Raw genomic sequence first — 23,332 nt, forward strand, 5'->3', positions numbered from 1 at the left:
TCCTTTCTCTTCCAGAATTCTGTAAGCGTGGAACGCTGACCCTTTGCTCCTTGATCTACCATTTCCCCAACACTTGCCACGGCCATAGCCCTCTGCCAGCTTTAATATATCAGTCTACCCTTTATAATACCGCTCTTTTCTCTTCTCGGTTCAGCTTTCTCCATTGCCATAAATATTTCTTCAAAATATCCTGAGTTTTGAGGAGGGCTTTTCAACCTCACTAGACTGTGACTGAAAGAAAATGATGACGCTAATGACTATAACAGCGAATAAACTATTACAGAACTATTACAGAACCCCTCACGAGCGATATGGGTTGCTCGGCGCCGCCCTAAAAACAAAACAAAACAAAACAAAACAAAACAAACCGCATTAAGTTTAGTCTGAGAGCATTCCACCTTCCTTTTTCCTCCCTTGTGCGAGGAATCGCCTCTACCTGCGAACAGTGGAGGCATTTTTGTTGTCGACTAACCCCCTCTAGCGCCGAACTGGCAGCATCTGAGCCACGGCTGCCAGGAGGGCCGAGCGCAAGGCTTGGCGGAGCTCAAGAGAGCTGGCGGTTTCGGCCCTGCCCTCTGCGCCCGCCTCGGCCGCGGGGCGAGGGCGTGAGGGCTACGGACGCGGGACCTCTCTCTGTTAGCACTGCGTGCTGCCCCGGCCCTGCGCTGAGAGCCGCGTGATCCCAGCAAGTAGCCAGTGAGTCGGCTGCTTCCCACCAACCCGAGCGCTGGGAGGGAGTAGGTGCCGCGAGGGGGCGGCTTGCGTGGAGAGAGCAGCCCGCTCGCCGCGCACTCGGCGACGCCGCGGATGTTGCCGCGCGCCTCTCAGCCTTCGGGCTGTACGGAGCGCACGGTCCTACCCTGCCACGCCGGGGGCACCCCAGGGGCGCTCCGGGACCCGGGAATCACGGCACCCATGACTGCGACAGTGCTCGTGACCTCCACCGCGAAGTCACCTCCACGCGCGACGCGAAGACCTCAGTGAGCCGCGGCGCCTGGCACCCGCCGGTATCCAGCCTGATGTGACTCTCCTCAGCGGCTTGCTCTCTTTTTGGTTTACTAGGACTCGAAGCCGCGGAGGCGGCCACAAAGTTGAGGCGCTCGCCATAGTGGGCAAGTTCTGGCGATCCGAGCTGAGCAGGGGTTAGGTTGGCGGCCGCCACCAGGCTAGCTCCAGAGCAGGAGCACTGGCCCACAGCACTTACCCCCTCCAGCGGCGGAAATATGAAGTCAGGGGGAAGCGGTGTCAGGGGCTGACTAGCCCTAAAGCGCCCGGCGCTGCTGCCGGGAAATGGGAAGCAAAGTGCTTGGGGGACTAAGTCCGGCCTCAGAGATGCTTAGAAAGCGGCTGCCAAGGCCGAGGCTCTTCGCGCACGCGGCGGAGTTGGAGGTGTCCGTTGTTCAAGCGCTGCCGTCGCCACCTAGGCGAGGTGCTGGGGGCGCAGCCCGCACGTAGCTGGCTTGGACTCCTCGCGGCCCCGCGGAGCCACCTGGGTTGCTCGGCTCTGGCCACACCGGCACGAGGAGTGCCCGCGATCCCCGTGCCGCTTCACAGCTGTTCTGTCTCTCCGTCTTTTGGCTCCGCAAGTGCCCACGTCAGTCCGGAGAGGCGCTCGGGCCGCTCGAACTGCTCGCCGCACCTGGTCGTCCCTCCCCTGATTCCCCCCGTGAGGCGCCCTCCCCCGCCACCTCTCTCCCCTCCCCCAAACCACAGCCCGAGCTCGCTCCTGCGCGCGCGCTCTCCCGGGCCCAAGTGAATAGTCCTCGCGCGAGCGGGACACGGTGGTGGATGCAATTCCGCTCGCTTACAGCCGCCAGGAGCTCCCTGGCGCCGCAGGCAGCGTCCTCCTCCGAAGCAGCTGCGCCTGCACCTGGGCAGCCTGGACCTTCGTGCCCTGCCCCCGGGGCCTCGCGCGGGGGGCGCCCCGGGACACCTCCTGCGGGCCGGGTGGAGGAGGAAGAGGAGGAGGAAGAAGACGTGGACCCGGACCCCTACCCTACGCAAAACACCTGGCCTCGCTGCTGTCACTTCTCTTTAAGTGGGAGAAGAAGAGAGCTGGGGAGAGTCATGGGGGGCTGTGAAGTCCGGGAATTTCTTTTGCAATTTGGGTTCTTCTTGCCGCTGCTGACAGCTTGGCCAGGCGACTGCAGTCACGTCTCCAACAACCAAGGTAAGGGATTGGGAGAAGAAGGGGGAGGGGGCAGGAGGAGGCGGGTGCTTTGTGGACCGGTGCATTGGTAGCCTCCTGCAGCTAACTTCGTCCCGGCGTAGGCTTCTCTGGGCTCACCACAGGAGAGGTCAAAGGTTGTCCGCTTACCAGAGCGCCGGGACCGGCGACCTCAGGAGTTGCTGTCCCTTTCGCTCCCAAATGTCTTTAAACGGATGTGTGGGCACCAGCAGCAGTTGGGTCCCACCGCTGGCGGCCGCGGGACCTCTCCCGGCAGAGCGGTCTCCACAGGAGGTCAGGCTCTGTGGCACAGGTTTAACGGACTCACGGCCCTTCGCGGTTGCTCGCCGCACGGTAACATGTAGCTTCTCACTTGCCTTCATGAAAGCAGATAGCTCCCGCTGTGCTCTAGGACTAGAGACCAGCCTTCTGCGTGTGGTAGCTATACTGCCCTCGCCCAGCCGCAGCCCCCTTACCCCCATCAGACCGAATGTAGACTTGTTCGAAATCATTCCTGGACCAGATGCCCAGATTTATTTTTGTGGTTTCTTCCTTGAGATGGCAGGGGTGGGGTGGGGGTGGGGCGCGGGGAGACAAACATTAAGTGTGAATTTCCAAGTTGTGACTATCCTATTCATAAAGTCTAGTCACTGGCAGATTTTTTTAGCAAGAAGACTTTGTTTCGGTAGGTAAAGTGTAAAGTGAAACTGAATAGTATGTGAAAAGTGGAAGTCAGGTTTACCAAGTAGAAAACACTGGGAATTTTGAAGATTTTCTTTTCTTCTGTTCAACAGTCTTTATGAGAAATATCTCAGTGGATTTCTGCTATGAATATTTAAGGATCTATAAAAATACCACCTGCATAATCTAAATCCCTTGAAGCAAGCTGCGAACCACCATAAAAGTTTTCCAGCATGTACCTGGCTGGATGCTTTCGTTGGCACTGTGATGACTATCAATATGTCACCTGTTATGTCACACTTTTCTAAAGATCTCAAATATAAAACTTAAGTTATAGTTACCAATTAACATGTAAGGCCTCGAAATAACTTACGGATTTAAAAATGGAGGTCAGATGACATGAAGATGTGCACTTGCTTTGTGAGGATGAGAAGGATGAATGAGAAGGCAAGTAAAACAACACAGCCTTTTTTGTTGTCAACATAAGACTGTTTTATTTTACTTGGAAAGATCATCATGCAGGATAAGTATCAGTTCTTATTTATATGGCTGGTACCTTTGACATGTTTTCCTAATTAATTCATTCTTTCTATCTTTATTTCTTTTTTTTTACCTGCTAGAGTGCAATCACAAATGCATATGTAAATTTGGACATCATACATAACTGTCATGCCTTTGAAGATAAAGAAAATAAGTGCCACCTATAGTGCCATACTTGTCTGTGGTGGTGTATACCTCCACACACACATTCCTCATTTGTTTCCATTGGCTTTACATATTGAAGGGGTAGTTACTTAATATATCTCTGTGAAAATAGAACATTGTAAAAAATAACATAAAATTATTTACTTGAACTTTTTTTGTAGGGAGAGAAAAACAATTTTTAATAATCAGAAATTCAGATATTTATATTGTACGATATGCTAGTATTTAGTATGTTAATATACATCTCTTTAGTAGCCTCACTAAAAAGAGAGTCATTTACCAGAAATCTTTAACAGTTATTTTAATGCAATAATTTCCCTAAATCAGCATTTAGTTTCTCATTAAGTGTACTAGTTACCATTGTAGGCCCTGAGGAAACTAACATAAATAAAACACATATAAGAATCTCTGAACAACTAAAGTGCCATTCTACCAAAATGTGTCAAGTATTCAAGTATAACCTTTCACATTCATATTAAATTTAAGGGCATGGAGGAGTTATTTGTTATGCTTTTGCAATAATTTTTATTTGTTTATTGTCATGACTTTCCCATAGTTTTTAAAGACATCTTACCTAAAATATTTACCATGTATATAATTTATGTGTTTTCATCAATTTGCTTAAACAATGTCTGTAAATGAATAATACTCAGTTTACCCATCCATTAAGTAGGATCATTAAAGGTAGACTACTAAAGCTCTGAATTTTCACTGTTACAATAGAAACACAGGCTATGCATAAGATTATAGTTGACTAATATTTCACCTAAAGTCTAAGCTGAGTAAAATTTAGGAATTCTTCATTATAGAGAAACTATGCTCAGGCATTTTTATCATACACAAATAATAGCTTATAAAATGCTTTATACAGTCTAAACTCAGTGATTAGAAATTACGCCTTATGTTATTTTGAAATAATTTTTGAATACTGAAATCATCATATAAATGGTTAAAAAATGTCAAACTTCAGAACATTATTATTAACATTCTGGAAATTTTTTTAACTTGCAGTTTCATAAATAACATGAATTAAAAATATCAGTTTTTAAACATTGAAAACAGGCCATTACAGTGTGTATACAATAAAAAATAATATAAAATGTAAATCAGATTTGTTATACACATGTTAGTAAATATTAGCAATATGATTATTATTTAATTTTAAGGAGATAGCATTTGTTTTCCTAGTAACTTTTTCTAAGAGTTAATGGAATTTGTTTTATTTTTTAAATTTGTTAGAGGGCAAAATTTCATTTTTATATAACTTGTTTTCTTATTAAGGATATTCACAAAGTAAGTTTTTTAATGTTACTTATCTGTTTTTACCAAATTATATAAAAATCTATCATGGTTGAAATGAATAGATTCACCTTCCCCTCTCCTATTTTTCCATACTTAGGCAAGGTAAAATGAAAATGATAAAAAAGTGAACTACCTAATTTTTAACATGGTGCTTAACAAGGTACTGAGAGTAAGTTGACTATAGGAAGCATCTCTTGCCCTTTAACTGGCTCTGAAGCTCTGCACTATAAAGACAAAATAAATCAATTTGACTCTCTCTTCCTATTACCTAAACCTCCTTGAATCGATCAGAAAGTAGAGTTGCTTCCTAGATCACTTCATCTGATCAAGTAAGTGAAAACATGATTTGTGTTCAAATTTCTCTTATTCCATTACTTTTCCCTCTATTTAAAACCACAGTATTTATTAGGTGTTGCCAATTTTTATTTAAAAATAACAGATTCTACTTTCTCTCTACATAAGCTTTTATTTCTGTTCTGGAAATTTAGGTAAATATAAAGCATTATCTTGTTTCATGTGTAAGTAACCAAGTTTATCAATTACAGTGGTTAGTAGCCACCAGGGGTCCATTTATTCAAAGATTACTCTGCTTTAGCAAATAGTACTGTATAGCCAAAAAGAGTTCACTTATTTCTTCAGGTCATGTTTCCAAAAATAATCAGATATTGAAATAGTTTGTTGAAGCAAAATATGGTTTGCATGCAAGGGTCTAGTGAACTCGTTTTACTACCAGCATTGTGTGAGTTGATCTTTTGGGTTTTTTCCCAGGGAACTCAGGACAAATTAAGTAAACAAGCAAAACAATAGTGTGATTTGTTAGTTTCATTGAATTCATTAAATTGAATGTAAAATCTACTGATTTGTTTTTAAATACAGGTGAGCATACCTGAGCAGAAAAATATCTGCTTAATGAAATTTATAGCTTTAAATTAGTTAAACTTCCATAAGTATTGTTTACGAACTGTAAAGCTAAATACTGTTCTTATATTTATAGAGAGGGATGAATTGAAAATTTTTCAGAAAATTTGAGTCAACTTTACTGAAAATATTGAAAATTTTGTTAAATGACAGAAACTGGATGATTTAAAAAGTATATTTAAAAAAGAACTTTCACCTAGATTAAATTTTTATGGATAAACTATTCATAGTTGTAAAGGTGCAGGAGATTGTAATCACATGCCTTCCTAATTAACTATAGAAACAACCTATAATGTAAATTTATCATATATTTACAAATAGAATAAATCATTGTATAATTATTCACTATGATTAATATTCAAAGTAGAAAGATAAAATCTTTGATATGTATTGATCATATAAGTATTGTTTGCTCTGGGTTTGGTATGAGACCATATCTAAAAACTTTTTCATGTGTAAATATTATAGTGTTCTTTAAGAATCTCTTCTTCAAACCAGAAGTACCATGAATAAAGTGGTTTTATATGGATTTTCTTAAGAGGAAAAATATATATCTAAGGTATAAGACCAAATTAATGTTTACATTTTTTAACTTTTTTATACATTCAAACTTTTCTATATAGATTTGCATTACTTTTCTGTTACAAAATTAAATGTTAAGAAAAATATTAGAGGGGCGCATGGGTGGCTCAGTGGGTTAAAGCTTCTGCCTTCGGCTTGGGTCCCTGGATTGAGCCCCGCATCAGGCCCTCTGCTTGGCAGGAACCCTGCTTCCTCCTCTCTCTCTGCCTGCCTCTCTGCCTACTTGTGATCTCTGCTTGTCAAATAAATAAATAAAATATTTTAAAAAAATAGAATATTTAAGAAAAATATTAGAGTAGAAATCCTTTTCTTTCTTCTCTCATCATTGCCAGTATAAACTAGCTCAAAAGGCATTATAGATTTCTTGTATTTCCTTCTCCCAATCTTTTTTCCCCATTGCAGGCACCATGTTTCAGTCTTTTTCTGAAGAAGTACTCAGTACACACCTGAGTACTTCTAACTACATACTGCCTTTGTCCAAAATGGTGAAAGGATAGATAGTATTTTATACTGTACATCAGTAAGACTCCAGCAGTAATAGAAGTTTCTTCCTTGTCTTTGACTCAGCACTTTTTGGGGAGTGTAAATACCGTGGAGATCAATACATATAGTTAAGTAATCAAAATGGGTTGACTTTGCCCAAAGTACAGTCAATTATAATCAAACTAAACTTATACAGAGTAAATTTTTTCTACATCTATCATGTTCTTTTTCAAAAAATAATTTAAAAATATTTTTTTAATAATGCATATTTAATGTGTGCAACATATTTGAGATACTGGGTCTATAGAATTTTGATCAATCTGTAATTTCATTAGAGTGGGACGTGACATTTGAGCCACATTCTAGGGAGGAGAAAGCTGATCATAGAGTAGAGAGAATTGCATTCTAGGTATACGGAACTGCCTGGGCAGTGATCTTGAAGGGAAATGAGCTTGACACATTTGAAGAAATGTGTGTTCAGTGTGACTGGAGCTTACTGAACACGGAACAGAGCAGCACAGTGTAAGGTTTGAAAGATGGTTAGGAACTAGATCCTATAGAGAAGAAAAGGAGTCATGGTAAGAAGTAGTGTTTTAATATGATTCTAGGTAAAATGGGAAACTGTTGAGAAAGTTCAACAAATTTTCACTTTAAGAGCATTATGGCTAGTGAGCAAAGAGATAATTGGCAGATGGCAAGAGTAGAATTAGGAGTTTGCCGCAGTTTGTTCAAGAGAGTGGCTATAGGACCCTGACCTAGTGTGGTGGTAACAGAGATGGAGAAAAAAAAGATGGATTTGAGGTGCATTTGGGAAATAGAAGTTATGGGACAATCTTATCTTTACAGAGAAATTAATGTAGATATTCAACATTTATATCATTTTCCCCCCATGGGGTCCAAAAAAATTTTTAATTACTTCCCATAAAAATTACCTTGCTATATATAAGTACTGATAATTGATATGAGATATGAGGGATGGGGTGAAATACCCATTTTCTATTTTATTCAGCTCAAGCTGTGGTTTGAAATGTAATTTAATAATACAGTTTTGCTATTTCAAGTGGTTATACATAACATGCATTCATATTGGATCAAATGCCATTTGTTAATGTATTTCTAACATAATTTTCCATAGACAGCTATATTTTTATCAGAGAGGATAATGGTACAAGTGAATGGGTCCATCTTCACAAAGTAGTATAGTAATCCCAACAGAATCTAGATTTTAGCTAAAAAGAGCAATGTTTAGAAGTTTGGCATATGCACCAGTTTTATTCATTTCTGTTAGGATCAGATTATCATTATTGAAAACAAAAAAAATCCAAGTGATACTAGATATAAAATGGATGTGTTTCAGATATTTTCCATTAGTCTTTTTTTTTTCTCTGCATTTTGCTAAAATGAAGGGAAACCAATATTCAGAAAGTTTCTAAGAGATACAGTAAATGAGATTTTACATATACCAAGTATATGGTATTCTTGGGACAGGGTGAAGGAAGAAACAGGTTTTCCACTAAACAATAGTAAACTGCATGTCATTTAAAAGATTTCCCTGACTAGTTAATTATCCATTACTTTGAGTTGTCTTTTAATATTATATGAGTGCCATTATTAAATATAAGGAAACTAAATAGTCCTAACTTAATAGGCATACATACTTAGGGTATATTTGGAAAATTCATACTCTCAAGAGACTTTATTTAAACATTTTCAAATATACTTAAATATACATTCAAAATGATAAATCTCACATTTTACTTGAGTGCTTAGAATGTTCTTAAAAATGCTATTTTTATATTTATTTTCATTCAATAAACATTTAACTTTTTATGGGATATACAACTTCAGTTGTCAATAGTAGATATTTTAAAACCAAATGGAAACATCCACTCTTTAGACAGGTATTTATTGAAGGTCTACTATTTGCTAGGTAGTGTACTTACCATATGTAAGGGTTCAAGGAGAAATTTCCCTCCCAGAAGGTATAATTCAATGACAGGTTTCCAGTCTCTTTTCAGATCTGGCAAGAAAAATTTGTTTCCTTAAAACCAGATACAAAGTCAATTAGAAATGTTTTAAAAACACATTTTTATGTGATAATCTATAGCAGTACTGATGATAAGACCTCATAATATAGAACATTTTTGTACCGCTTACTTCAAAGTAATATCTAATATTACATTTTATTTCAAAGTTAAGTCACTCAACAATCACATATTAAGCATCTCAGGAATTATGTTGGGTTCTGAGGCTAAAATGATGATTATCATATAGTCTCTGTTCTTTAGGAACTCAGTCTGCTTTGTTGATGTTGAATCATCTTTAGTTACTTGATAATTTTTATAAGATGAATAAATTTACAATAAGTGAGATTATTAGGAAGAAATGAAAGGGAGAAAAGAAATACTACCAAACTTTTATGCATTTTACTTATGAAAGTGATTCACAAGAATCTTCCAATGTTTTATGATGGGTATATATTTAATTATTTGAAGATAAATGTGCATCTTAAAAATATATTCTTGGTACAAAATATATTTCACATATGTAATGGCTTCCCATGGACTGACATGTGGAGTGAGCTTTTATTCAAAGGATATTAGACTGGCATATTTTGATGTGTTTATTTAAGGTGGTTTAATTATTAAAAACTGTAACTTATGTTGAAAACGAAAATGCAAGTTTCCAGTATGAAATAGCAGCAAGCATACCTTTTAATTGACCTTTGTAGTAAGAATTGAGGTTAAAGTGTGTACTTTTAGTCCATGTTATGAAAAATACATTCAGCTGCTTTTCTGGGATACTGATAAGTCCTCTAGCTTTTGGCCTGCTTGATGACCTGTACTTGGATATAAATGAGAATTCATTGCTCTTCCTTCTATTTCATTTCATAACTTCAGGTGTAAAAGTCATTCTTACTTTCTGATCATAGGAAGTATACTCCTTTACTGGATGTTCAGGAGGTGGAAATAATTAGTTATTTTTGTCTTATAATGTTAGTTTTTGAATATCTGGAGCTGATAAAAAGTAGGCATATATGTAAATATATACATTATTCATTTATTATGTTAAATTTAAAATAACAGTAGGATAATTATATATTCTTTCAGGTTGGTTATACTGTATTATGATACTTCTATTTTGTGGTACATGAATTTGCAATGAGAAACACATTATTAGATAGTACATAAAGGGCAATATCTAGAATAAGGAAAACATTTGCCCACAATTTAAAAAAATCAACAAATCAAAATTTTCCTACCTATGATGTTTATTAATAGGTATGTTTAAGCAAGTTAATAAGGATAACTATTTTGTATACTAAGAAATACATTTATGTATTCCAGATAAGAATTATCAAAAACTAATAAATGATTGTCCTAAATTTGAGTTGAATTATATCTTAATATATTTTAATTTTTACTTTAAAAGGCAGAAATTTGTTCCCTTTGTTGCTGACAGATTATACTTTAATATAACTGAAGATAATAGAAATGAAGTGTACAGAGAATTAAAATGTGCAGAGACCAACTGATAGTTTAGATAACTGAAAATTGATAAAAAATTGATAGCTTAGATAACTGAAATTTACTTTTAAATATGACGCAGTAGCTAAGTGATTATACAGATACCAAAATGAAAGAAAAATAGAGGTAGAAGAGAGAGCTGGATTATGGTATTACTTAAAAATTGAACCCGTTTGGCAAAGAGGTCTCTCATTAGATATCTTGGATAAAATTCTGATTTAGATTCCTTAATTTCTGCAAGTATGGAAGTGTCTGTTGATGAGAATCCTAGCTAAAACTTAAACCCCAAACTGCAATTTTTCTTCTACACTCCCTCTGGATTTAAAGAATACTTAGATAATGTTTATTTTGTGACTGCAAGTGAATATAATATGAGTATAATTAATTATATTAAGTGTAATAGGAAATAGCTGAGCAAACTAGTAGATAACATTTTAAAAAATTGTAAGAGTTTTGTCAGTTTCCAAAATTAAATAAAATCTATACATTGGTGTCCTTGTTTACAATTAGTATATCTCAACAAAAAAATAAGAGTGTAATTGGACAATTTTAGGATACTAGAACATTCACTCTTAGCTTGGCTGTTTTATATGCATAATTGAGGGAGGGAGCAGTCAGAAAGAGGTCTCAATTTTATCTGGGAAAGAAACCCCAAATTTCAGAAGTACATACTGTTTTTATAATATATTGCTTACTATAGTTCAAAATAAGTAAAAATTAACATGCTTCAACTTTACTGTTATATTTATGACACTATATTAGAGCAAAAATATACTTATGGTAGGTACAATAACTTTTACTGTCTTACATTGTATAGTATAGTAACTTCATTTTATAGTTTAGAAAAACTGTAGTTCAGCCAAGTTATTAAAGATATCAGTTTGGTTCTTTGTTTAATAAAAATTAAATATGTAAGAATCTTTATAATATTCTCTAGTTTATGATCAGAAATCTGTGTATGCATTTTTTTCAAGAGCCCTATTATCTAGTAAAGCAGAATTAAAATTTAAGAATTTATTTTAAAGGTTAGATTTTGAAAGATTTAGTATGCTTATTAAAACTAAATGAAGTTTCTTTTTTTTTTCCTAAAAATGTAACCAAGCCTTATATTCAGTTAAAATTGTAAGCTTCTTTCTATAATAAAGTGCTCAAATACTTTTATTTGCAGTATAGCTATAGTTACCTTTGGGCTTTTTATTCATTTTTGTTTTTATTACATAAGTATAAACACTTCATTTCTTAAACTGCATGGCTTGTTTATAAATTTTTTTTCTAACATTCTCAAACTACCCCAATAGTAAGGGTACCTTCATCTAATTTTAAATGAAATATATTGGTACTTGCTACTTTTTTTCCACTGTGCTGGGCACAGGAAATACAAAGGCAAGCCATTTTCAGGAAGCTCTGAGAGCCTAAGGATTAACTAATTAGGCTATTTCTGTATCAGTGAATAATTAAAATGTTAATTTATATATCAAATTAATATGGATTAGTTGTTACATAGATAACTTCACATCTATGAACCGTTGTTTATAGAGATGAAAAGATAAAAGTACTGTTCTATGAATTAATATATAGATACACTGAGAATAAATATTCATTTAATATATTGGCCATTACTTTGTGTGACTGCTAGAAATGAGATAAGTAAGATCTACTCCTGACCTTCAGGGCAGTATTGTGGAATGGAAGAGATATACCTGACAGTTAAATATCAACAATATATTATTGCAAAGATGAAATGAAGAGAAATAACATAAAACTTTACAAACAAATAAGCTTGAGTTACCCATGGGAAATGAAAATGAGCCTCTCATTTATCAGGATTCATCATCATGAATATATGAAACTACTAAGAGAATTAAAATGAATAACTCCTTCAGAGACCTCAATTTTAAAGTTACATTGAATTTTAAATTTTAAAGTTACATTTATCTGCACTTAAAGATTAAAATTTATTCTGCATGTAAACGCAAAGTAAATATCCAAGTAAGTAATGTCTTACATTGAACATAAAACTTTCGAGTAAGTGGTACAACTTGACTTTTTCTTTCAAAGTTTTATCAGGTTCTTTAAGATATATATTTAATGATTGTAGCTGCTTTTACCAAAAAACCCCACAAAATATTTTAGAGGATTATATGTGTTTTTTTCTACTGAATATTTTACCTTTAGATGAAGGTACAATTGGCAATACCCATATTGTTTATATTATATTTAATTTAAAGATTAAAATCTTTCTATAGGTTCTTGCTATCTCCAACTGTTAATTTCTTGTTTTATTATAATTCTCTTTCCTAAGTCCTTTAAATACTTTTAGCAGTGTTTCAAAACTTGGAAATTGCTGGTATTCCCTAATATCTATCTTGAGAAATTAAGTAAACTGCAGTCTGATCAATCCTGCATTTTATATTTGAAAAATGTACCTATAAAACATAGAGATAGAAATTGCTGCCAGAACTTGGTATTTTTAAATAAGGAAAAATCAATAGCGGATTATCTGTGATTAGCTGTTGACATTTAGATTTGTACATTTAGAATGTCAAAAGCTCTTAAAACTATCAATTTGGTTCCTAAATTACAATAATATTCTTATTTTCAAATCTAACATTTTATGGTTCTTATCCTCCCTCCAATATAAAGGTGTACTCTCAAGAAAAAAAAAACAATTAATTAAAATAATTATAGATCTCTTTACAAATTGGATTTCAAATGACTAGTTAAAAAATTAGAAATCTGAGAGGAGAAAGGAGTTGAGGGAAATTGGAGGGGGGATGAACCATGAAAGACTATGGACTCTGAAAAACAATCTGAGGGTTTTGAAAGGGAGGGGGGTGGGAGGTTGGGGGAGCTTGGTGGTGGGTATTATGAAGGGCATGTATTGTATGGAGCACTGACTGTGGTGCATAAACAATGAAATCTGTTACAAAAATAGAAAAAAAAATAGGAATCTGCCAATAAACATAGTGGATTACTTATATCTTTGGATGCGTCTATCTTTATTGTTGTTATATTACGATATGTTGGTGCAGGCATTATTTCTATCCTATAAAAATAAATATCATTATAAGGGATATTATAGTTGGTTTAATATATTTCTTCTCCTTTAATCATTATGTGAACCTGGAATATGGTTACTGCTATGTCATAAAAATTATTTTAATTTTATGCCAGAAATATTTTCTCCCACAGGAGATGATTAACCTAGACTGTTGGAATCTTTTTGCCAGACTCTGTTAGATTGATAATATTTTTTGAGGCTTAATATCCTAATTGTAAAAGATTATAACTTTATATATACCACACTGTACACACATAATGCTTATAACATGAATCCCATTCTCCAAATGCACCACTAGCTTGGTGGAAAGTTCTATTCTTGACATGACACCAGAATTTACAAAGCTTATATGGTGCCTATAAAACTAAGGGAAAACCCCACAAATTTCCTCTTTATTGTATTTGTCACTGATATATTAATTCCCTAAGTCCAAGATTATTCTGTTCAATGCAGTTGCTCTCAACTTCCAATTTAAAACTTTTACTTAATTCTATTTCAGTGTAAAAGGAGGGACTGTTCCATGTGAATTGGCTATTTTTAATTTATCTCTAAAATAGCCAAAGCTATTAAATTGGAACAATTATGATTTTTTATTACGTCTAAGTTCTTTACATGCTGTTTACATATGTCATGTTAATTCCCAAGTATTTCTCTCAAGTTGTCTTTAAATAAGTTTATTACTGTTTGGATACCAAGATTGAGTTCAGCCTCCCAAATTTCCCCACTCACCATTCTTTTCCCTTCAAGATTTCCTTCTGAGGATTCATGCACACATTGATCAATGTTGCATGCATGAGAATGGCTGATACCTACTTATGGATGGAAAAGAGGGCAAGAGAAAGGCTCAAGTGAAGGAATATTTATTGCACGGAGCAAGGCTGACACAAAAGCAGGTTCATGTGGCTTTATTGCAAGTGTCACTTTATCTCGAATCCACATTCATGTACAATCTTCTAATATTGTCTAGCTCTGAAAAACTTCTCAGGTGGAAAAGGCTAGAAAACAGTTAAAACGGGTCTGAGAATCTGAACAAGATCTGAGGCTAAATGTTTAACTAAAAGCAAAGAAGTTTCCTTCCCCAGCTCTCATTTCTCAACGGTTAATATTTTTGAAGAACTTTTTAGTTTTATGGTACTATGTCTATCGATCTTTTTCTCAGTTAATTTTCTGTTTTTTTTTTTTAATGTGTGGAGAATCTTTGCATATCCTATCTAACTGTATTTTCTAGATATGTTATAGCTTTAGGTTGGTATATCATGCCTCCCAGGATACTATGATATCAAACATTTCTTTTGAAGATATAAACTGTTCTAGAAAGCAATTAAGTAGAATATTGAAACCTATTCATACACTTGGATCCATTAATTCTATTTTCATGAATTTAAATTCTTGGAAAATGCATAAAGACAGGCTAATATTTATATATGAGGATTTTTTTCTCAGTCTTATTTATAAAACTGAAAAATTGGAATGAGTAAATGTCCCCAAATAGGACAATCTTCATAGAGACATAACTTCTTTTATTTGGAAAAACTTCTTGAATGAGTGCATGTGAATCAACAGGAGTAAAAAATTCCTGTTTGGGAAAGAGTGGAAAAGCTACTAAAGAGAACATGGGAGAGATGGTAGAACCAGAAAAGAAACCTTGTAAGAGAAACAGCCTGACGAAAATTCTAGAGTCAGTTTTGAGTAATCAAGAGGACAGTTTAAAATTGATAGTAACAGCTCTTCTATCTGAAGTTGTTTGCATGACTGAGATGTTAATGGATCCCTCCATCTTCACCTGCACAATTTTATAAAAAATCTGGTATGTTCCAGAAAACGAGAATAGAAAATAGAAGTAAAAATTCTCCGAGGAGAGAAGAACAGTTAGGTCACTACCACCCCCCAAAATAAATTCCTGAAGATAGAAGGTTTAGCTATTCAGCTAAATGAGGTTCCTCAGGAACTTGGCCCTATCCTAGTCGGTGGTTAAGAACAGCGGCTGGGTCAGGAATTTTTTTCTCACCCAGTCCTAAAATGAGTCTCTAATCCCTTCAGAGGAGGCAGCATGGATCCATCTAACATGAGAGCATTCCCACGGAAAATCTGTAAGGACAGGGAATTTTAAAAAGAAAAGAAACAACACTTCCTGTGTTTGCTATGTGTGCCATTTCTCTTATCAGGAAATACAGATCAAATGTATAAGAAGTGGATTTTAGAGAAATAAAAGGGAAAGTGGTGCTTTAACAATATGGAATCTTGTTTCGTGTGCTTTGACCACACTAGCTTCACTTTCACTTTTATGAATGCATACAGTAGATTGGCCACCTGTTCTTTGCTCATGAAAATGATCCCTGAAGTCAGGGATTTGGCTATAGTTTCCAGCCAAAGTGAAAATGGGGGAATAGCTTAGCAAAAATGAAGAAACAGAGCTCTGTTTGCCTTCATCCCCTTTTTCCTGGACGATAAACGCTATATCATTTCCTAACACCCCTATAGCTCCATCATGCTGAGTTTTCAAACACATTTTGCAGTGGCAGCTACCAATCCTGTTCTCTCCTTGCTGCCTGATATCCAGCCAGGAGCTGACTTTACATCCTCTCGATTTTTAGCAACCCGAGGATTAATTTGATCACATGCTATCACTGACAAATGCCTCTCTAGCAAGGGTATATTTTGAATGACAACATTTCCAGATTTGGAGAAAATGTTAAAATAATAGTGATTCATACAAACTGGTTGGGATTACCAGGGTCATCTCATAGGCGAAGCTTCAGATTCAGATTTTATTTTTGGCTATGTTTTGGAGGTTGCAAGCTATCATAGCCCAGCTTTATAATGGTTGTAAAAGGGAGCACACTGTGGCATGCAGAACACTTTCTCTTAGGCTAATAAGTGTCCTGTGTTTATCAAGAATAGTATTGGTTATAAATATCCCTTTTTAAAGATATCTGATGAAGGGGGATCATTGCTTTCAGTTTTGGCAGAGAGAGTCCACATGGTACAAAAAGAAGGGAATACAATTAATTACAGTTATTCCTTTTTACACCAAACTGTTTAATTCCTGTCAGTAATCTGCGTTCTTAAACTCTGTGTGATGCTTCTTTTCCAATAAAAACAATGAATCATGGAACACTACATCAAAAACTAATGAGGTAGTCTATGGTGACTAACATAACATAATTTAAAAAATAAAACCTACTAGAAATAACTGCATTAGGGGTCTGTGTTCTTCAGAAATACTCAAAAGAAGAGAGGTGTGGCCGTTTGCTTTTTCTCTTGTTCTTGGAAAACTACTGATAATTTTTAAGGATTTTTGCAATTAATGTGTATTTCTTCTTAAAACTAAGTATATGACAATCCATAACAGGGTGACAGCTATCCTTCTAATCTTGTGGGGAAATAGAGATCGAGTCTGCTTCGTGTCACCTTATTCTTTTTGACATGTTTGAAATCCTGTATTAAGGGGTGCCTGGGTGGCTCAGTGGGTTAAGCCTCTGCCTTCAGCTCAGCTCATGATCTCAGGGTCCTGGGATCAAGCCCCGCATCAGGCTCTCTGCTCAGCGGAGAGCCTGCTTCCCCCACTCTCTCTTTGCCTGCCTCTCTGCCTACTTGTGATCTCTCTCTGTCAAATAAATAAATAAAATCTTAAAAAAGAAAGAAAGAAAGAAAGATATCCTGTATTAAGCGGTGCCTGAGTGGCTCAGCTGGTTGAGCATCCAACTCTTGGTTTCAATTTAAGTCATGATCTCATGGGTCATGAGATCAAGCCTCACCTGGAGCTCTTCACTCAGCAGGGAGTCTGTGTGAAGATTCTCTCCCTCTGCTCCTACCCACACTTACTCTCTCAAAAATAAATAAATCTTAAAAAAAAAAGAAAGAAATCTTATTAAGTGCTTATGAGTGTCATACATAGGAAATGGAATATATTTGAAATAAATACATGTTAAGCTTGAGTTAGTATGTTTTATGTAAAAGCTTAAAAATCGCTTACTTAGCTATTACTGTAGCTCTTAAAACCTGTCAGCAGTTATTTCCACTCTGTCTACACACACACACACACACACACACACACACAGCCTGAAACCCTATGCTATTTGCTCTATAAACTTTTTTCACTTGCGTGCAATGGTTCACATAATTCCAAGTATCTCATTTTAGTGCTATAATGAAAAGAACTATAAATTTAAAGTGCATGTACATTTTTATCTTTTTGACTATATTTCAGATCATATTAAGTTAGGTATTCCAAATATAACCTGTTTGAGCCTGTAGTTATTAGGAAAATCTGTTCTAATTTAAGTTTAAAATGAATGGATAACATCTTTGCACTTAAAGAGGATATTTCTCTGAAAAACTTAAACATGTTTTATATTCTGCAGTCTCTCCCATTAATGCACGTATAAAAATATATCTCCTGTTGATGGAGGATTTGTCATACTAGGAAAAATAAAGAAAAAGACCAAATGCTTTTCAATATTAATTTAATTCTACCACTTTATCTTTTTTATTCCACCTTTCTAAGGTGAATAAGCAGCATAAATTACTGCACTTATTTTACTAATGGAATTTATGTGGACGTTAAGCTACTTGGCAAAGCTGATAGACTAAATTAGTAACCACAAAGGAGAAAGAAAGCAGATCTTAAACCTGTTAGATCACTGTACTTTCTAAATGGGAAGGAGAATTTCAAGCAATATCTAGAGTATTAAAAATGCAAAGATATTAAATTTAAATATTGTTTCTTAATACTAATGTCTTGAAAATGTTTATAATCACTGAACCTGTATCACTTATAAGATAATGATAATCTGTTTTAAAAGAATAGAAGAATTATTTGGAAAAAAATCTTTATAAAGAATCCCTGGATGGGTTGCCTGGCTGGCTCATGTGACTCTTAATTTCAGGATCCTGAATTTAAGCCCTATGTTGGACATGGAGCCTACCTAAAAAAAAAAAAAAAAAAAAAAGTCCCTGGATTATACAGTCTTTTCTTTGTTTATTAGAATAGTATGACTTTAAATGATATTTTAAAAAATATTTTATTTTGGGGCACCTGGGTGGTGGCTCAGTGGTTAAAGCCTCACATCGGGCTCTCTGCTCAGCAAGGAGCCTGCCTCCTCCTCCTCCTCCTCTATCTCTCTGTCTGCCTCTCAGCCTACTTGTGATCTGTCTGTCAAATAAATTTAAAAAATATATTTTATTTATATACTTGACAGGGAGAGACACAGCGAGAGAGGAAACACAAGCAAGGAGGGTGGGAGAAGGAGAAGCAGGCTTTCCACAAAGCAGGGGGAAAAAAAAATGCTGTCACTAAAGTCAGGAACACAACAGAGATGTCCACTATCACCACTGTTATTCAACATAGTACTAGTAGTCCTAGCCTCAGCAATCAGACATTAAAAATAAGTAAAAGACATCTGAGTTGACAAAGAAGTCAGATTCTCACTCTTCATTAATGACATGATTCTTTATTTAGAAAAACCCAAAGATTCCACACCCAAATTTTTAGAACTTATACAGGAATTCAGCAAAGTGGCATAATATAAAATCAATGCACAGATATCAGTTGCATTTCTATACACTAACAATTAGAAGAGAGAGAAATTCTCCCCATTCCATTTTCCTTCCCTTTCCCAGTGGTCTTCTGCTCTATTCCTTATATTCCACATATGAGTGGAACATCAAACTATATGATAATTGTGTTTCTCTGCTTGACTTATCTCACTTAGCATAATCCCCTTATTCCATCCACATTGATGCAAATGGTATGTATTCATCCTTTCTGAAGGTTGAGTAATACTCCATTGTATATGTGTACCACATCTTCTTTATCCATTCATCTGTTGAAGGGCATCTTGGCTCCTTCCACAGTTTGGCTATTGTGGACATTGTTTCTATGAAGATTGTGGTGCATGTGCCTCCTCCCCGTTTTCTTTTTACTCTATCTGTATCTTTGGAGCAAATATCTAGTAGTGCAACTGCTGGGTCATAGGGTAGCTCTATTTTTAATGTCTTGAGGAAACTCTATACTGTTTTCCAGAGTGGCTGTACCAGCTTGCATTCCCATCATGAGTGTAAGAGGGTTCCCTTTTCTCTGTGTCCCCACCAACACTTGCTATTTCCTGTCTTGTTTGTTTTGGCCATTCTAACTGGTGTAAGGTGGTATCTCATTGTGCTTGTATTTCCCTGATGGCTAGTGATGTTGAAAAAAATTTTTTATGTGTCTATTAGCTGTTTGTATGTCTTCTTTAGAGAAGTGTCTGTTCATGTCTTCTGTCTATTTTTTGACCGGATTATTTGTTTGGGGGATGTTGAGTTTAGTAAGTTGTTTATAGATCTTGGATACCAGCCCTTTATCCAAAATGTCATTTGCAAATATATTCTTCCATTCCATGGATTGCCTCTTAGTTTCGTTGACTGTTTCCTTTGCTGTGAAGAAGTTTTTTATCTTGATGGAGTCCCAAAAGTTCATTTTTGCTTTCGTTTTCTTTGCCTTTGGAATCATGTCTTGAAAGAAGTTGCTGTGGCTGATGCAAAGGAGGTTACTGCCTACATTCTTTAGGATTTTGATGGATTCCTTCTCACATTGAGGTCTTTCATCCATTTTGTTTATCTTTGTGTATGGTACAAGAGAATGGTGTAGTTTCATTCTTTGCATGTGGTTGTTCAGTTTTCCCATCACCATTTATTGAAGAGACTGTCTTTTCCATTGGACTTTTGAAGTCCAAAGGAAGCTTTTTTGAAGATTACTTGACTGTAGGGAGGGTGGTGGGGGGCATGGGGTAACTTGGTGCTGGGTGTTAAGGGGGGTACCTGTTGTGATGAGCACTGGGTGTTATATGCAACTAATGAAACATTGAACATTACCATCAAAAACTTAAAATGTACTATATGGTGGCTAACTGACATAATAAAAATAATTAAAAAAATAAACCCTTTTACTAAAACTTAATTATGAAGTAAATAGTAAATACAAGTTTGTATAATTAGAGCCTTTAGAGTTTCCAGGTTTGGACCAGGAGAATTAGGCATCATTTTTTTACTACCCTCAATAGAGTAATATTAATTTAGGGGATATATATTTTTTAAATTTTTTATTTTTTATAAACATATATTTTTATCCCCAGGGGTACAGGTCTGTGAATTGCCAGGTTTACACACCTCACAGCACTCACCAAAGCACATACCCTTCCCAATGTCCATAACCCCACCCCCCTTCTCCTTACTCCCCTCCCCCCAGCAACCCTCAATTTGTTTTGTGAGATTAAGAGTCACTTAATTTTGTCTCCCTCCCAGTCCCATCTTGTTTCATTTATTCTTCTCCTACTCACTTAAGCCCCCATGTTGCATCACTACTTCCTCATATCAGGGAGATCACATGATAGTTGTCTTTCTTTGCTTGACTTATTTCGCTAAGCATGATACGCTCTAGTTCCATCCATGTTGTCGCAAATGGCAAGATTTCATTTCTTTTGATGGCTGTATAGTATTCCATTGTGTATATATACCACATCTTCTTTATCCATTCATCTGTTGATGGACATCTAGGTTCTTTCCATAGTTTGGCTATTGTGGACATTGCTGCTCTAAACATTCAGGTGCACGTGCCCCTTTGGATCACTACGTTTGTATCTTTAGGGTAAATACCCAGTAGTGCAATTGCTGGGTCATAGGGCAGTTCTATTTTCAACATTCTGAGGAACCTCTATGCTGTTTTCCAGAGTGGTTGCACCAGCTTGCATTCCCACCAACAGTGTAGGAGGGTTCCCCTTTTTCCGCATCCTTGCCAGCATCTGTCATTTCCTGACTTGTTAATTTTAGCCTTTCTGACTGGTGTGAGGTGATATCTCATTGTGGTTTTGATTTGTATTTCCCTGATGCCGAGTGATATGGAGCACTTTTTCATGTGTCTGTTGACCATCTGGATGTCTTCTTTGCAGAAATGTCTGTTCATGTCCTCTGCCCATTTCTTGATTGGATTATTTGTTCTTTGGGTGTTGAGTGGGGATATATTTTAATAGACTCAGGAAGCTAGTGTTTCAAAGGATAGTATATATTTGCTTTTATCTAAGTACAATATGAAACATCCTGTGTTAGGAAAGCTTTCATTATGCAGTATAGAAAACAAGGAAATGTATAGGTGACTTGAACCAACCCTTACTTTGTGATAAATTTGATTTTTGGTGAATGGTTTAGTGCTATGTCCGATCTTGCCTTGTATTAAAATATTATACAATATTTTGGTCATTGCAATTTGCCTGATTAACACGAGAATATTTGTAACACAAAGTATTGTGCCTGATATTGATCCAACCTCCATATATGACTATTGTACTTTAAAAAGTAAACTGATTTCTAAACTATAGAAGAAAATTGATATGTTTCTATGACTTGTATTTTTAAAATATCCAGTAACAGGCCTTTAAGGAACTTGGATTTTAAAATTGTCAGTGTTTGGTTTTAAAATAATTACTTTTCTATGGACCATTTTCTCAGAAATAGCTGCTCAGTGGTATAAACTGAGTTTTTGAGTGCTCACTCCTTGCTGGGAACCATACTAAGTACTTTGATATATTCAATTATGTAATCCTTACAACAATCAAAAAAATAAACATTATCATTATCATCCCCATTTTATAGGTGAGAAAATCAGGACAAAGAATAGGTTAAGTAACTTGCCACAGTGTTAATGGGTACTAGTTACAGAGTGCTAAGGCTTCATTTGTGTTCCCCCCAAATTCATATGTTTAAGTCTTAACCACTAGTGCCTTGGAATATGACCTTTTTTTTTTTTTAAATAAGATTCTTGCAGACATAATCAGTTAAGATAAGGTTAGACTGGTGTAGGGTGGGCCCCTAACCCACTGTAACTGTGTTCTAATAAAAAGAGGAAATTTGGACTTAGACATGTACATAGGGAGAAACTATGTAAAGATGTAGGCAGATATTAGAATTATGCATCTACAAGGCAAAGAAAAGCACAGATTACCAGCAAATTACCAGAAGCTAGGAAAGGTCCATGAGACATACTCTCTGTCAGCTTGCCCAAGGAACCAACCTTGCTGACATCTCCATCTCAGAATTCTAGCCCCTGAAGTAACACAATACATTTATGTTATTCTAAGCTTGTGGTATTTTGTTATGGCAGCCCCAGGAAACTAACAGAGTAAAGAATTTAAATTGGGACATCATGGCTCCAAAGTTTATCTTCTTCACCAACAAACTATATTGTCTTCCTAAGGGTATGAGAATTGAATAAATACATCATCTCTTAGCATGCCAAAGAGATCTAGACTAGGAAAGCTAATCTAGACTAAGAGAACTGGTAGTATTTCTTCAGAGTTTAAAATGCCTCTTTGCAAGGGCATTGGATGAGAAAAGAGCCTAAAATGATATTTTCCTTCAAAATTGATAACAAAAAAGAAACACAGTAACTAACTAGATAAGGTTGGGAAAAAACATGATCTGATAATATAACTATAAATTATAAATTTATGTAAATAAAATTTATTTAAATATATAAAAATCCTTACTTAATGTCTAGGGAAAGATGGAAAATCTTCAGGAAGATCTCCGTTGTTGCAGTCTGACTGATAATTATTTAATATCTCAGGTTTCATAGAGTATGACTTTTGCATAAACCCAGGCCTTGATTACTAGTGAATTAAACAGGGAAAAATGTACAAGAAAAATATGATTTTTATTCTACAAACCATAATGGAGAATATACATGGCCTTCTGCTCCTAACTTTTTTTAATTAAAACTGACAGCTGTGGAATAAAGGAAAAGTCATGCATAACCTATGTTTCTTCTGTTCAGAAATAAATGCAATGAAAGACAAAATGAAAGAAGTAGGAAGTACTTAGAAGGTGTAATGATACCTTAACTCTGAAATAGTAGAAGCGGTAATGAAAAGCTTG

The 23,332-nt window shown here is 36.0% G+C and overlaps 1 protein-coding gene across 3 annotated transcripts in view; it reads left to right on the top strand.

Moving 5' to 3' along the window:
• The first annotated feature begins 841 nt into the window (after nt 1–841).
• The window catches only part of EPHA6 (EPH receptor A6), an 871,253-nt gene continuing 848,762 nt past the window's right edge, over nt 842–23,332 (top strand). For 2 of the 3 annotated variants that reach the window (XM_044251182.1, XM_044251184.1), the window contains exon 1: nt 843–2,170. In XM_044251182.1, coding sequence (XP_044107117.1) covers nt 1,789–2,170 — 382 coding nt within the window. In that variant the 5' untranslated portion in view covers nt 843–1,788. Of the gene's footprint in view, nt 2,171–23,332 lie in introns of all 3 variants that reach the window. The other variant, XM_044251185.1, reaches the window with a different exon arrangement.

This window comes from Neovison vison, chromosome 6 (assembly GCF_020171115.1).
Source record: "Neovison vison isolate M4711 chromosome 6, ASM_NN_V1, whole genome shotgun sequence".
Lineage (NCBI taxonomy): Eukaryota > Metazoa > Chordata > Mammalia > Carnivora > Mustelidae > Neogale > Neogale vison.